This window comes from Macaca thibetana, chromosome 12, assembly GCF_024542745.1.
Source record: "Macaca thibetana thibetana isolate TM-01 chromosome 12, ASM2454274v1, whole genome shotgun sequence".
NCBI lineage: Eukaryota > Metazoa > Chordata > Mammalia > Primates > Cercopithecidae > Macaca > Macaca thibetana.
Window position 1 is genome coordinate 46,724,215 of NC_065589.1, and position 16,823 is coordinate 46,741,037.

The 16,823-nt window shown below is 37.9% G+C and overlaps 1 protein-coding gene across 1 annotated transcript in view; it reads left to right on the forward strand.

The window, feature by feature from the left end:
- The first annotated feature begins 377 nt into the window (after positions 1-377).
- STK17B (serine/threonine kinase 17b) overlaps positions 378-16,823 on the forward strand; it is a 37,459-nt gene continuing 21,013 nt past the window's right edge. Inside the window, exons 1-3 of the mRNA XM_050752086.1 lie at positions 378-664; positions 8,602-8,767; positions 15,445-15,657. Coding sequence (XP_050608043.1) covers positions 8,646-8,767; positions 15,445-15,657 — 335 coding nt within the window. The 5' untranslated portion in view covers positions 378-664; positions 8,602-8,645. The remainder of the gene's footprint in view (positions 665-8,601; positions 8,768-15,444; positions 15,658-16,823) is intronic.

Consider the following 16,823-nt stretch of genomic DNA (forward strand, 5'->3'; position numbering starts at 1 on the left):
GCACTAAAGTTTGGTAACTAGTTGCAGGCAGCTGGGATTTTGCGGCTTCCTTCTCCCAGGTCTCCGGATATTCACACCTCTCGACTGACCTCTCTGAAGGTAGGAAGGAGTGCACCCAGCAGGAGCTCCAGCCCTACGTGCCTCCTCTGCAGCGCCGCCCCTCCGCCCCTCCCTCGCGGCAACCCCGGTGCGTCCCACCTGCGCCGCCACGCCGCAGCGCCTCCCCGCCCCGCCTGGGGCCGGCCCGGAGCCGCACCCTCTCACCGCCGGGCCCCGCCCCGTACACGCGCCCCCAGCCGGTCCCCCGCCCCTCCCGTCACGTGACAGACCCACCCTCCGCACGCGCTCCGATTGGCTCTCCCGACCTAGGGGGAGGGATCTGGCGAACGGCGATGCTCCAGACGCGGCTGCAGTTTTCAAACCTCAACTGCAAGCTTCGGTAGTTCACTCCGCTGCCGTCGCCGGGAGTCACTTCACGGAAAGCCAAGTCACAACCGTCGGCCCTTGTCTGGAAAAGTAAAAGTGGGTCCTGCCACGTTCGGGGCTCCCTGGCGCCTCGCCCGGCTGGAGCTAGAGAACTCGTCCTGTGGCGGCCCCCGGCGTGGGGCGGGACAGCGGCCCCCTCGTGGGGGCAGTCCCAGGAGAACCTGCAGCGGCCGGAGCGGTCAGTGTCCTGCGGGATTGGCGGGTGGGCTCGGGGCTGCGACGGAACCAGCCCCCTCGGTGCAGAGACCTGGAACGTGAGGAAGGAGGAGCCGAGGAGCGTTTAGGCGGTGCGGGGGGTTCCAGGATCCCTTCGGATCCCCGGCTTGGCTGAGAGGGGCTCAGACTCCGTCGCCGCTCAGGTGGCCGATTGCTGCTGGCGCCTCTCCGCTTTGGGGCTGGAGTCCCGGTTCCCTGTGGTTCGGCGCCGGGAGCGGCCGGCGGTCCTCCCACCACCCTCCTCAGCCCGGGCGCGTGTCTGTGTCTGTGCGTGTCCGTGTGTCCCCGTGTGCCCTCCACCCGGCCGGCCCGGGCTCTCCCCGGGTCGCGCCAGGCAGGGCCGCCTTCGTGGCGGGCCCGCGCTGGTCCCTTCCACAGCACGGCCACGCGGTCACCCTTGCCTCTCCCGAGTCCCAGCTGCGGCGTGGGCACGGGGCGCGTTCCCATCGAACTCGTGGTCGCGTCCAGCTCCCAGCTGTCTTTAGTCTAGAGAAAGTTCGTGCTCATCTTGTGGGACGTTTTCAGTTACTGCTTGGGAACAGTGTTTTAAAACCAGCGAGAGAGCAAGACGGGCTACAGCTGTTTCTGTGATTTTTTCAGCGATCTGATTTTTACTTTGATGCCTTGTAACCCACTTAGTGTGCACGACTCATCCTCAAACTATACGACTACTGGATGCCAACGATTTTTGACATTTACCCAGGCTCTTTGTTTTATTGTAGGGAAAAGCGTTTCATTTGAATTCCCTCCGAGGGAGTAGAGACAAAGTTGAAAGAGGCTTTATAGCAGCTGGTAGCTGGCATTAGTTTCTGTCCGGACTAGAGGCACTCTGACATCAATTTGGAAATTGGAGTTAAGAAACAAAATACGTTTTTAAAACCATAATACTGATCAGATTTCACTAATATTTAAACACATGAGGACTGTGTATCACATTCACCGATTGTTTTGTCGACGTAATGTTTACATCTGTGGTGCTAATGATAAGCTGAACCTTGCCAGGGACGTTTGACGTGTGTGACGTGTGGCCACTTTACGTTTTCAAGTCTATGAGAATGTCTGCGCGGAGACAGCGTAGCCCTGTAGAAATGAGTGGCAGCGTTTTTGAACCCAGCAGCACAATTTTATTAAAGGAAAATATAATAAACTTACTTTCTCATTGATAACACTTTTTTAGTTTTATGGTGAACTGCTCAGAAGTAATTTTCAACAAGTGCTTATTTTATAAATATTAGACCGTATACCCGTAGGATTGTGTATTTAAAAAAAAAAAAAAAAAAAACTGGTCCATAGAAGCAGTGCAAATTTTTACACTCATATCCCTCGGATCCTCCTCCTCGGAGCAGATGCTCAATTAAATTTTTTTCTACTATCTTAATAATTGGAGGCATGAATAGATGTTTTATTTTTGAGATACATATTGTACATTTTAGATCACTTTTTTCTAAAGTAGGGATCCAAAATTGAGGTGAAATATATTTGCTTACCTGGCAAGACTTTTTAAAAGTAGAATTTCTGTAATTGGAGACCATCCTTTTTTGTGTGTGGATAGAATGGTTGCAGTTTATCTTGGGATCATTGATTGGTGAATTACAATTTGGTTAAGGTAGAATCCGTTTTTAGGAAGTAGGAGGCTTGACTAATCGCTGTGTTAGCATATGAGTAACAAATTTGAAGAAGATACAAGCATTTTTATGGCGGACGTTTCTAGTCAGATAATTTTATTTTTAAGCTTGCACTGTTTTACTGCTGTTAAGTGAACATTTTAACATGTTTTAAAGCTCTTTGATAATTATAAGGGAGAATTTCCTTATCAAAATATTTTTAATTTTAGAGACACCAGAAATCAAGGAAATCAGTTAATGACACTTTCACTTAATCCTTAAATTGTCCCCAAATTGCATGCATAGTATATTGTAATTCACATTTTCTGTGTGTAAGATTGTCAGTTAAGAATAGTATTCTGGCCGGGCGCAGTGGCTCACGCCTGTAATCCCAGCACTTTGGGAGGCCGAGGCGCGCGGATCATGAGGTCAGGAGTTCGAGACCAGCCTGACCAATATGGTGAAACCCCGTCCGTACTAAAAGTACAAAAATTAGCTGGGCATTGTGGCGCGTGCCTGTAGTCCCAGCTACTCAGGAGACTGAGGCAGAAGAGTTGCTTGACCCGGGAAGCGGAGGTTGCAGTGAGCGGAGATCGTGCCACTACACTCCAGCCTGGGCGACAGAGCGAGACTCTGTCTCAAATAAAATAAAATAAAATAAAAAAGAATGGTATTCCTAGGCTTACTACTTTTCAAGGATACTGATTGATTCTTCTTTTTGTAAAGAAATCTTTTGCACTGTATGGGTATTTGTTTTGTCAAAAACATTAGCAATCATTTATCTACTACCTTTCCACTTAGGAAAACTTCAAATGTCAGTTGCTTTAGTTTTTCATCATATTGATGAAAAAATTCAGTGATTTTATGTTTAAGTACTGTAGTTTGTATTCTATGGTGGACTGTTATCAAAGGCTATTTCTTTGAATATTTCAATTAAATGTTCTTACAAAGTTACAAACACGTATTTTTATCTATGTTGTAATGTTGCAATTTTCAAGGCATACTTAATTAAAAGTTTTTTATTATCCTTTTCCCAGAACATTTAACCTCAAACTTCAGTGCCATTTAAAAGATGTATATTAGTTTCTTTTAATATTTATATGCATTATATTTTGGTTCATCCCTGACCCTTTGCAATTACTCCAAAAGAGTGTGTAGTGATACTCTAAGCATTGAAAATTTTTAACAGTGAGATGGTAATTTCCTCTTTAATTCTTAAAGGATCAGATTCCATTTTGCATTGTAATAGTTACTGAATAAATAGTACTTCAGCGGTGCTGTTAAGTAAACAATATTTTACAACAGAAACCTAATTTTCCATCTTGTGAATGACAAGCACCATGCATTTGTTGCCCACCCCCGCATCACCCACTCTTATTTCCGTTTTTCAACGTCTTGTCCTGGTTCACAATTACAGGGTTTAATTCTTTTTCTGGAGGTGGGAAGACACAGCATTAGGCCTTAGGGTCTTGGCACAGAATCAGGCCTAGGAGTCATTGCCTGACTCTTCAGCCCTTGGATAGTATATACTAGAATAGTTGGATTAGAGTTAGTTTAGCTGACTTTCTATTGTGATTTTTAGAGGATTAAATTTATGAATTATATTTTCTGTTCAAAATATTTTTAAAAACAAAACCTGTTAGCAGAATACACATAAGGAATCTCTTCCTTGAAATTGAAAATCATCATAATTTCCGTCTTGATACCAATACTTCTAATCAGTGACTAATTAAAAACAAATACTTCTGCCACACCAGGTGAAAGTTCTTCCTTTACTTTTGATGGACGCTAAATCTCTTTTTCGGTTTCCTAGGGAAAGCTTGCTAGCAGTAAAGCCTTAAACGCCTATGTAGAAAGGAGTTGCTTCCCTTACAATCTTGGGGCTTACTTTGCTTCCTATCGCCTTTCCAGTTTACTTCGTGAAGATCTAGACTTATCAGTGATAAATCTTGATAGGACACTTACCTGAATTTCCTGATTTGTGGTGGCTCCTAAAAGAGTGATGTTCTTAACTGCAGTAGGTATTTGTATTAATAGCTTGTATTAAAAACAAGTAGCCGCCTTGTCTGGAAACAGTGGAAAAACAAAAGGTCTATTGGCATTTCGTTATAGTATATGACAAAATCAGTTTATCTGTGTTTCCAGACTTTGTGGCTACCTGTTTAGAACTGACATTTTGTAAGTGCAATTTAAAATAGTTACTTTATTTGTCCAAATACTGAATTAAGCAGCGACTAGCTGCATTCAGAGGTCCAGTACTGTAAATTCAAGATGGATCTCAAGTTCTCCTAATCCCTCAAAGACATGAGATGTACGTACAGTTTCTTTTTGCTCTATCTGATGATTCTGACAATTCAGTTTATCAAACATTTTTTAAATTCCTACCGGGTGGCAGATACCATGCTGGTTGCTTAGGCACAAAAGTAAAAGGATGCTGCCCTTTAAACACTAAACAGAACTGTAATCTAACATGTTACATTTTGAGGTAAGGAAGTATGCCAAGGGTCCTCTTATTTGAAGCATAAAGGAGAAGCATTTAAATCAACCTGTGGTTTTTAGGCAAAGCTTCCTGGGGGAGAGGCCATTCTGTGTTGAGTTATGAAGGATGTGTAAGAAGAGTTAGCCATTTAAGGAAAGTAGAAAGGCTTTTTCAAGCAAAGAAGTATAACAAAGATGTGGTGACAAAATATGAAATATGAGTGCCTCAGGAAATGTAGCTGGTGTATACTTGGCCTCAGAGGCCTTTATGTGTCATGCTGTAAGTACTTGAAAGCTGCTTCTACTGGGGAGCTAATGAAGGAATCAAAACAGACAATTTGATTTTCTAAATGTCTTTATTATTATATACTCTATTTTTTAAAAACTTATTTGATAATTTTGAAATAAATATCATGATAAATACTTTTAAAAATAGAGCTAGAGGTTTGTAGACATAGTCTTGCTTTTGTTCACGTCACACTTGCTTTCTGCATTCAAGTAAGTGAAGGCCCAGGTCAAGCCTAACATTTGCTTCTTTTCCTTCCTTCACTGATCTACTTCTAAATTCTTATGGCAATTATTATAATGAGAATTAATGAAAAAAATCTTTAAAAATAAGTGAGATACCATTATTTTTAGTAGCACTATGTGATTAAAAGCCTAATTGTGTCTTACCTTCTATTACACTTTTTATAGGATCTAATCGTGCCTATAAATGTGTATACACATGCATATAAATTTACTTACCAGATCCCTTAAGATTTTTTTTAACCGGTATAACCTGATAAAATGTTATGAAATGGACTTCAAATGGAGTGAGACGTATTGGTAATTTAGAATCAGTTATAGGTATATGAAGTGTGGTAGAAGACAAGAAAAGGCCTGAGAATTGTTGGAGTTAAAGAGAATTTGGTGGGAAATTTAGGAAGATACAAGAAGGAGCGACAGAGAACTGACTGGTAACCTGCATGTACCTTATATGAAGGGCAACCAGATGTTTGTGGAGAGCTTGGTGGACAAAGGTGACATTCATGCTCCACTATATGCAAAATTGGCTAAAGGAGAGGAAAGGGAAAAATATCTTGGCTCTGACAATTGGTTCCAATGCAGTAAATAAAAGGAAAATGAATTTAAGAAATGCTTAATGGATGCCTAAAGCAGCTTATGATGTAGGTATATTTCCAATAAATAGATGAACTTATGAGGAAATTGGTACCCATATTGATCTTTCAGAACAATGGAAAAAAATCAGTGAAACTCAGCACTATCAGAACTAAGAAGATACACAAATAGTTAAAACAGAAAACAAAAATGCTTTTAAGAATTAAGTTTAGACTATGTTGGGATGAGAATTTTGTACATGGAAATGGTACAGCTATTCAACAATGGCAGAGAACTGCAGGGAGAGTATTTTTGGGTAGAATGTTAATTTTGTTTTGTGGAACAATAATGATATGCCCTGGTGACTTGCATTGTACCTGTGTCAGTGGACGTGAGTTCAGCATATTTTACGTTTTAATCCTTGCAGCACTGGAAGATAGATTCTTTTATCATTCTTTTATCATCCATACTTTAGAGGCAGCACAGTCGAAACTTTCTTCACGAATAAACAGGGAAATGCGAAGTAAATCGCAACAAAATTCCATTTCACCTTCATCACGCTAGAATAGCCAAAATTAAAAGTCTGAATTGGGCAAGTATTGTCAAAGTAGTGATAAACTGTCCCATCCAGTGCTAGTGGGAGTGTAAACTGGGGGTGGAAAAAAGGGGCTGTGTCTAACATGTTTTATTCTTAATTTAAATGAAATATGACCAAGTAATAAGATTGGAAAGTAAATGTTTATATATGGTGTTCCTTGTCTTATATTTGAAATATTACATGTTTTGTTTTCTTTTTAAATAACTGTGTTGCCACAGATCAGGTGACTTAACAGAAGTGTATTTTCTCAACAATTCTGGAGGCTAGAAATCTGAGATCAGGGTGTGTGCGGGGTTGGTTTCTTCTGAGGCCTGCCCTCTTGTCTTGTAGATGGCGGTCTTCTCCTAGTGTGTTCACATAGTCTTTCCTGTGTGTGTCTGTGTCCTAACTAGTCCACTTTAATGACCTCATTTTAACTTAATCGCCTTTTTAAAGGCCCCATCTCCAAAGGTAGTAACATTATGAGATACAGGGGTTAGGGTTTTTCAACTTAGGAATATGGGAGAGGACACAATTCAGCCCATAACAATAACAAAGTTAAATAATTTAATTAAGGTCTCATAGCTGGTATGATGGATGAATGGAATTCAGACCCAGGTGTCTTTCAGTCTAAAGGTTATACTCAGAATGCTACATTATGACCCTCCTAGAGATGTACCCCAAAACTGGTTAGAGCTTTGTTTCCCCAAAGACTAAGAGATGTAGAGACAACAATTTTACTATCTAGTTGTGTGAAAGCTGTAATTTTAATTTAATTTAATTTTTTGAGACAAGGTCTCCATCTGTCACCCAGGCTGAACTGCAGTGACGCATTCATAATTTGAGAAGAACACCAAAAAGAGAAAATGTAGAAACTGAAAACACTGAACTCTAATGACACTGCTTTTTGGCTAAGTAGAATATAGTTGGCATTTGAATTTAGGAAGATAAAGAACAGTTCATGTAAGTAGAAAATAGGAAATAAAGGTGGCAGAGAAGGAACAAATGCTTAGCAGGAGGGTGCTAAAAGAATAATACTTGATATTTTATTAAGTAGGCATAGCAGTAAGTCATAAGTGTCTTGAAATATAGTATCTGTTATTGTTTTATGAATGCAATTAACATAATAGTTTTGATAACACTGAATGCATGTAAACATCAAAAATTTCCAGATACATATATGAGCTTCAGATACAGAACTTCAGAATAAAGCTTTATGTGTAGATTAGTCACTCCTCCAACAAAATTATTGAGCACTTCATACATAGCAGGCTCTGTGCTAGGTGCTGTCAAAGGAGGGACTCATAAGACCTTTGAGAGTTTCTGAGTTTAGTACTGAAACTAGCCAATCCATGGAAAAAGTTCTGTTTCTTGTAGTCCTTCACATCAGTAATATAACTCACAGTATGTGCATTTACCACCAAATTTCTTTAGCCATGTGAAAATAAGTTTAAAATGAATAATTATTACCTTGTTGTATTAAATTACCTATTATGTGAAGCCTATAACTTTATTTATTTATTTATTTATGAGATAAGGTCTCGCTCTGTTGCCCAAACTGAACTGCAGTAGCACATTCATAGCTCACTGCAACCTCAAACTTCTGGGCTCAAGTGATGCTTCTGCCTCAGCCTCCCAAGCAGCTGGGACTACAGGTGCGAGCCACTACACCAAGTTAATGTTTAAATATTTTCATAGAGATGGAGTCTTGCTGTGTTGCCAGCACTGGTCTTGAACTTCTGGCCTCAAGTGATCCTCCTGCCTCAGCCTCCCAAAGTGCTGGGATTACAGGCGTGCACCACCGTGTCCAGCTGAAGCCTCTATAACTTTAAAGAATGGAGTTTTATGATGAAACTAAGTGATTGTTGGTGTTATAATTTTATCATAACTATTTTTTTTAATTGAGAGAACTTTCACAGTAGTTTTATTCTGAAATGAAGTCAGTAACTTTGTTCAAGTGCCACAGTGTTACTGGGTTATGTGTGTGCTTTTTGTTTTTTCCTCCTGGGTAGAATGTGCTCTTTAAATCTTTTTTTTTTTTTTTTAGTTGTATTTTATAGCTATATTTGGAGCTGTGTAATGTAATGCACATCCTGCCCGAGATAACATCTTTTCTCTGTCTTCTCTTTTTTTGCATAGGTAAAAATAAGTGACTAAAGAAGCAGACCTAGGAATCACCTAACATGTCGAGGAGGAGATTTGATTGCCGAAGTATTTCAGGCCTGCTAACTACAACTCCTCAAACTCCAATGAAAATGGAAAACTTTAATAATTTCTATATGCTTACATCTAAAGAGCTAGGGAGGTAAGAAAACCATATGATGTGTATGCCATCTAAATTCAAATTTTGGATTTGTGTTTTTATAATTCTATAAAACTCAGTTTGGGATCATTATTTAACAATGATTAGGAAGGAAAGCTGTCATCTCTGTTGCTATTACCTAGGGTCTAGTCTTAACTGACTTGAAAACCAAATCTGAGGAGGGTTTAGTGAACTTACATCATACATCCTACCTAGCCTCAGAGCCTCTGATAGGAGGTCTCTGTCCTTATGTGAGGCTGTGCAGGGGAAGAGGCAGCTCAGCATAGTGGACTGCTGAGTTCAAGTCTGGACTCCACTATTTACTAGATGTGTAACTTCAACTAAATAACTGTACCTCTTTTTTAAAATTTTTATTTGTGGCAGGATCTCACTCTGTTGCTCAAGCTGGGGTGCAGTGACATGTTCTTGGCTCACTGCAACCTCCTGTCTCCTGGGCTCAAGGGATCTCCCACCTCAGCCTCCTAAGTAGCTGGGACGACAGGCACACACCACCACACTGGGCTGGTTTTTTGTAGAGACAGGGTTTCGCCATGTTGCCCAGACTGGTCTGCAGCTCCTGGGTTCAGGCAATCCTCTGGCCATGGCCTCCCGAAGTGCTGAGATAACAGGTGTGAGCCCCTGCGCCCTGCCTACTGTACCTCTTAGTGCTGTCGTTTCCTCATCTGAAAAGTAGGGGTGAAGGTAATTGTGTCTATCTTATATGGTTGTTATGAGAATTAAGTTAGTTAATATTTGTAAAGTGCCTAGTACAATGCTCTGTAAGTTTTTGTTAAATGAAATATTTTTTTAAATTCCTAGGATATTGTGTTTGGCTTAAAAAAAAAAAGAATAGGGAGATTCTCCCCCATCTCCTAAGTTGAACAGAAAGAATGAATTCATATTTCATAGTCTGATTCTATGTCACAACAAATGAGTGTTTTATAAGTAAAAGCCTTTACAAATTATTTTCCCTTAACCAGTGTATAAACTCTGTATGACCAAGAGTGACATGATATTATGAAACCATTCTGTACTACCATTTTAATATATGTAAAGTTATAAAAGATATACCAAGTTATTTAAGTTATACATTCAGCATCTTTTGAGCTTTAAATTAAAGGTGCTTCATGAAGGGTTGGAAGATGGTGATCATTATGTATCTTCAGTTTGATTTTAGTTCTGCAGGTAGATGTTTTGTCGTATGTTAAATGGTTTACTAAGTCCATGTTTGTGTTGATAAATGTGCAGCAAAACAGTGTGATTGATTTTTATCTTTGAAAATCTCAATGTGAAAAGAAAAGTTGACTGAATCATGAAAAGTAGTTTCATTCTTGGTGGCCTTTTACCTTATGGGCAGAGGCAAGTCCTGGCTTTTTCACGTTGCAGATGTTGGATGCAGCCTTTCTTTTGCAAAATAAGAATTGTAATATCTGGCGAGGCGTGGTGACTCACGCCTGTAATCCCAGCACTTTGGGAGGCTGAGGCGGGTGGATCATGAGGTCAGGAGTTCGAGACCAGCCTGGCCAACATAGTGAAACCCTGTCTCTACTGAAAATACAAAATTAGCCAGGCATGATTGTGTGTGCTTGTAGTCCCAGCTATTGGGGAGGCTGAGGCAGGAGAATCACTTGGACCCAGCAGGTGAAGGTTGCAGGGAGCCAATATCACACTACTGCACTACAGCTTGGGCAACACTGTGAGACTTTGTCTCAAAAAAAAAAAAAAAAGAATTATAATATCTAACTTATTGACCAAGAATTAAATATAAAAGCACATTTCATAATACCTGGCATACTAATTTAATGTGCAAAATATTTGGGTGTTTTAATGGTGTATTACAAGATATAGTTTTTAGAACCTTTTAAAATGTTTTTAAGAAATTGTTCTAAATCTTAATTACTTCACTTTGCATTATAATAGGAAGAAGAAAGGTTTTTTTTTTTTTTTTTTTTTTTAAGTTTCCTGTATCTTGCATAGAACCATAGAATCTCTGCATTGGAAAGACTTCAGTGGTCCATGGTCTTACTAATACAATGTTTGTATGCAGTGCAGCAATTTTTCCTATAATTTCCCCCAGCAAACTGTTATCCAGCCTCAGTTTGAATGCTTCAGCGACGGGGAAGTGAATATTATGCAAGGTCTTGAAGAGTACACACAACAAAAGGCAATTTCTTTTCTATTTTTCTGAGTTAGTATTTGATGAGTAAATTTACTTACATTTTTTAAATTAACTTTTCAAAATTGAGGACCTTATAGGAGCTAAAAAGTCTATAAAGTGTTTTTCCTTTGAGTGCTTTGGACAATTTAAACTTTGAGGACAATACTAATAATTCTAAATTGCTTTATAAATGAAGTGCCAGCATAAATAAAGTTGAATTAGGCATAGTTTTTAGAATTTTAGATCAAAAACTCATGATAGAATTTGATTAAAACAAATTTAGATTGATTGCTAAATTCCCATTTTAAAATATCTTTATGAAAGAGACCAAGTAACATCTTTCTTTTGAATTGATATGGGCTAATGAGTCACATGGTAGATATTGATATGTTTAATTATTAGATCTTGATAAATTAGAAATCATGACTTTTCATCTGCCAAGAAGGTACTGAAAGTTCTTTCAATATTGTTACCAATTTTAATAACCTATACTTTTGTGAAATGGAAATTAGAATCATAATCATTTCTTCTGAGGTTTGCACATTTTGAAAGTTACCTTTCTAAATCAACTTTTTAATTTCAGAGTGTTAGTGTTTAATAATTCATTTTCCTTTAGCAAACTAAAGGAAATTATGTAAAAGTTAACAGTTCATTTTTTACTATTCTCAAAAAACTTGCATTGTTCCTGTTTTTTAACATGTTGGGTAAGTTTTTTCTACCCCTCCCCCAACTGAGGCAAAGGTTTCATAGGACTTCTTGTGGTTAGAAGGGTGAGGCAGATTCAGAAATAAACGTCAGCTTCCTTTGTGGCTTACCCTCCCGACTCCTTTCACATTTTATTGTGTATTCTAGAATGCAGAAGGGGAATGCAGAAGGGTAACTACTAGACCTTTTCACTGCTGGGAAATCTAGTTAGCCTTGCCTTTTTAGGGTATGACTTAAGGATTATTTTTAAATGCTTTAACTTTTCTTAAATGTTTCAATTACATTTGATATAGAAACATATTTTAAAGATCATTTTTTATACTTTTAAACTATAATTAGCATTTTAGAACAGAAAACAAATATTTGGGTTTCTTTCCTAAGTCATCTGATAGTTATGGTAAAAATATCTACCTTCATAGCATATAAATGAATATATAATATACACACACACACATATATATATATAATTTTATTGGAATCTCAAACTTTTAAGAAATACAAACACTTTAAGTACAGGATACAGAATAGCACAGTATGTGGTATTATAGTGGATACATATTTCTGGCATTCATTCAACAGATATTTCACTTCCTATTATATGTTAATGAACTGTAGATTTTATAATTACTGTAATAATTAGGACAGACATGGTCCCTGCCTTCATGGAGCTTTTACTTAGTGGTGAATGTTGACAAATAAATAAATCATTATCCACATCATGTGGTCACCTTTGCCCTGGATTAATGAGTGCTATACTTGCTTAGGAAGGCCTCTTGGGCCGGGTGCAGTGGCTCATGCCTGTAAAATTTCAACACTTTGGGAGGCTGAGGCAGGAGAATCGCTTGAGCCCAGGAGTTTGAAACCAGCCTGGGCAACCTAGGGAGAGATACTGTCTGTACAAATTACGTAAAAAATTAGCCAGGAGTGGTGGTGCGTGCCTGTGGTCCCAGCTACACAGGAGGCTGAAGTAAGAGGATCTTCTGAGCCTGGGAGGTTAAGGCTGCGGTGAGCTGAGATCCTAACACTGCACTCCAGCCTGGGTGATAGAGTTGAGACCCTATCTCAAAAACAAACAAACAAACAAACAAAAAACCCTCTTGGTAATACCTGGAACGACTAGATAAGAAGTGTTATTTAATTTTGTTCTTTGTTTCTGGGAGAATTCTGGCTTGTAGATATAATAAATAATAAAATTATTGCAGAACTGAATTGTCACAAGCGCTACTTTAAACTGTTTTTTCAGATGCCCAGTTTTCTTGGCTAACTGGTTTCTGTTTCCTAAATTTTACAAGTGAATTTTTTTATAAAACCCAAAATTTCCTTCCTGTTTTAGACAAGTTTTTGCTTCGAAATCTAAGTAAGAATTGATAGAAGCAAGTGAGTTACATTTCTTTGACAATTTTTTTTTTTTTTTTTTTTTTTTTGAGACAGAGTCTTGCTCTGTCCCCCAGGCTGGAGTGCAGTGATGCGATCTCGGCTCACTGCAACCTCCATCTCCCGGATTCAAGTGATTCTCCTGCCTCAGGTTCCTGAGTAGCTGGGATTACAGGCACATGCCACCAGGCCCGGCTAATTTTTTGTATTTTTAGTAGAGATGGGATTTCACTGTGTTAGTCAGGATGGTCTTGATCTCCTGACCTCGGAATCTGCACACCTCAACCTCCCACAGTGCTGGGATTACAGGCGTGAGCCACCGTGCCCGGCCCAACAAAATTATTTTAAAGGGAGGAATTGTTTTATAGTGATTAGAACAGAAAATTAGGAATTCACATTTCACAGTTTATTCTTGGGGCTCCGATTCCATTTATGACCTTTGATGAGGTGTTTAATCTTATTCTGACTGAGTTTATCCAGGATAAAACATATGAAACACCAATGGATTGAATATAAAGTAAAGGGACTAATTTTTGTGTGTGTGTGCTCATTGAAACCCATCAATTTGTATTCCTTCTGCATACCATGAAAAAATATTTTATAGTTAAACATTCTCAAATCTTAAAACTGCTTTCAAAGAATCAGGTTTTTATATGCAGATTTATTTAGTTGATATATTAATATATTTTGATAAATGTAGAAGAGTGAAATTATAGTTTGATTTCCAGTACTTTTCGTTAGCACCAATTTTGAGGAAATTTGGGTAATAAAAAGTAGGAATCTTTGTTATCTTGACCTTCGCAAATAGCTAGTAAAATACAGTCAAGCAATTTAGTCCCACAGTTTCCACCCAGTACCCCCTAAACACCAAGTTTTGTTTTCCATGCTAAGAGTCTGATAGACTGTGTTAGAAATATATTGAAGGGAATTGGGGCAAGAGGAGTTCTGGAGCAAACATTGCTTCCTGAAGATCTTTTATTTATACCTGATTTGTTAGTATCAGAAACCAGAGAGTAATTCAAAATTTAAGGTAGAGGTTCTTAATTTCAGATCCCATATACTCAGCCTTACAAGGTTTATGGATGGGCTTTAGGATCTGAAAACCCTCTGGAATTATATGTAAAATTTCCTATTTAAGGGCTTGTGTACATTTTTCTGGGTAGGCAGTCAATAGAATAGCTTTTATTAGTTTCCCAAAATAATCCATGACTCAGAATAGCTTTAGGCCATTGTGAAAATAAATTTTGGGCAACTGTAGACTTACAGTACACACATATGCCGATAGAAATGAATTTTCGGTGTCTTTAAATTTTGGCAGAGGTTACTAAGCACTGCCATTGGAGAGAGCTAAAAGCATACTTCTTTCTAAAATGATAAACATGACCTTAATGGGTGTGCTTGTACTAGCTGTTGATAACCACTATTTTCTTAGTTTATCATCAAGTATCTTTGAATATTTTCTGAGGGACACATATACCTTAGTTACCTGTTACAGGCTTCAAAGACTACTGAGCATTACTAAGAGATATATTGCTAAAACAATTGACAATTGTGATAGAAAGTTTCGACGGTGGTAAACATTGATTGTGTTAAAAGGAAAAATTACTAATAAAATTAAATAAGTCAAATACCCATTTTTTGCATTCACTTTAATTTCTTATAATTGAAGGTAAGCTATTCTAATTACAGAGTTAATGTGATACCCTATGAAGGGTACAGTTTTTGGAAATAGACCTGAGTTTAAATCTTTACCTTGACTAAATTACATATCTTCTCTGAGGTGTGAGGAACAGGAGAGCGTTTATTATATAGGATTGTTGTGATACTTAAACACAATAATTTATACCAAGAGCAGAGCATGGCATTGAGTTGGTATGCAAATGAGATTATTTCCCTGCAATGATAATGTATCTTTTTTTTTTTTTTTTTTTTGAGACAGTCTCACTCTGTCACCCAGGCTAGAGTACAGTGGCGTGATCTTGGCTCACTGCAACTTCTGCCTTCTGGGTTCAATAGATTCTCCTGCCTCAACCTCCTGCATAGCTGGGATTACAGGCATGCACCACAACGGCTGGCTAATTTTTGTATTTTTAGTAGAGACAGGGTTTTGCCATGTTGGCCAGGCTGGTCTTGAACTCCTGACCTCAAGTGATCTGCCTGCCTTGTCCTCCCAAGATAATGTATCATTTTAATAGTGAAGAATAAATATAATTCTGTCTTATCCTGTTGTTATTGTTTGCCATTTGCCTTTGTAAGTGATAGCACTATACATTTTATAAAAGTACATACGATACTTGATTCAATTTAGAGAACAAAGATAAGTTCCTAATTGCACAGATATTTCAAAGAATTGACTTTAAGTTGGAGGTATAACAGAATCTGTAATATACTAACTTTGTTCTCTGCAGAAAAATTAAAATTGATTGTTCTCATCTTCCCCCAGAGGAAAATTTGCTGTGGTTAGACAATGTATATCAAAATCTACTGGCCAAGAATATGCTGCAAAATTTCTAAAAAAGAGAAGAAGAGGACAGGATTGTCGAGCAGAGATTTTACACGAGATTGCTGTGCTTGAATTGGCAAAGTCTTGTCCCCGAGTTATTAATCTTCATGAGGTCTATGAAAATACAAATGAAATCATTTTGATATTGGAATAGTAAGTATATACTAAATGGTACCTATTTTAATTGGTATGATAAGATGATTAAAATATCAAGAATAGGAATGATAAAAGTGTGACAAGAACTTGTAAAGATTCCTGTTAATAAAATGTAAAAGGGACCTAATTTATATTCAGATATTTTCATAAGACTAAATGTACAACCTCAATCACATACACAAAAACTAACAGCACAGAATAAACAAATGACACACACAACATTTGAGGACTGTGGAGAAGGGAATATACATTATTTTGTTAATGGCTGATTGATTAAATTTTTCTGGAACACAATCTGATGGGCAGATAGAATTGAAGTAATTTGTATATTCATCTATTTGAAAAATACCTTCAAGAAAATAAGGAGAATGGAAAGTTAAACGGCATAAAACTATGCTTAGTACATTGTTTGTTAAAGAAATACATTTAGTATGTGTAATGTGTAAAGCACTATGTTAGTTGTAGCAATAGGAAATAAATATATCTCTTGCCACAAGTCTGTGAAAAAGTGAGAACACCCCAGTATTGTACAGTTCACCAGGTGATAGGGGTAGAGGATTGTTAAGGTAACTGGTTTGTTACCGAGTATATTGACACGTGACTCTCACAGAGTGCCTTTGCTGCATGGTTGTCTGACACGTTTATTCTGAGTATGTAAAATGCGTTTGAACATCTGCGACAATTGGAAGAGATCAGCTAGATTTATGTTTAGTATGCCTTAGGTGCCAATAGTTTTTAATAAGGTGAATCTATTTTATGGTAAACTACGAAGAGGTAAATGTTTATTTTAGTAAAAAAACGTATTGCTAACTATAGTAATTCTTTTTAGTAACTAACTTGCATCATTGCCTTTTTAAATTTAAAGGTATATTAACCTTATTTTTGTATTTAGTTATTTTAAAATTAATGTTTTTGTTCCACAAAATAGATTGGCTGGAATCAACTTGTGAATGAAAATGAAGATTTTGCAAAATATTCAACTGACAAAGTAGTTCATTTAAGAATGAATACTGTGTACATTTCCCAGAACCATATTAAGGCATGTTATATAGCACTTTCAAAATAAATTAGAATTGCAGAAAAGGCCAAGATACTAGCAATATGATTTCATTTTTTATACATTTTATAATTACTTTTGTCAAAGATTCTTCAGCTGACCTTTG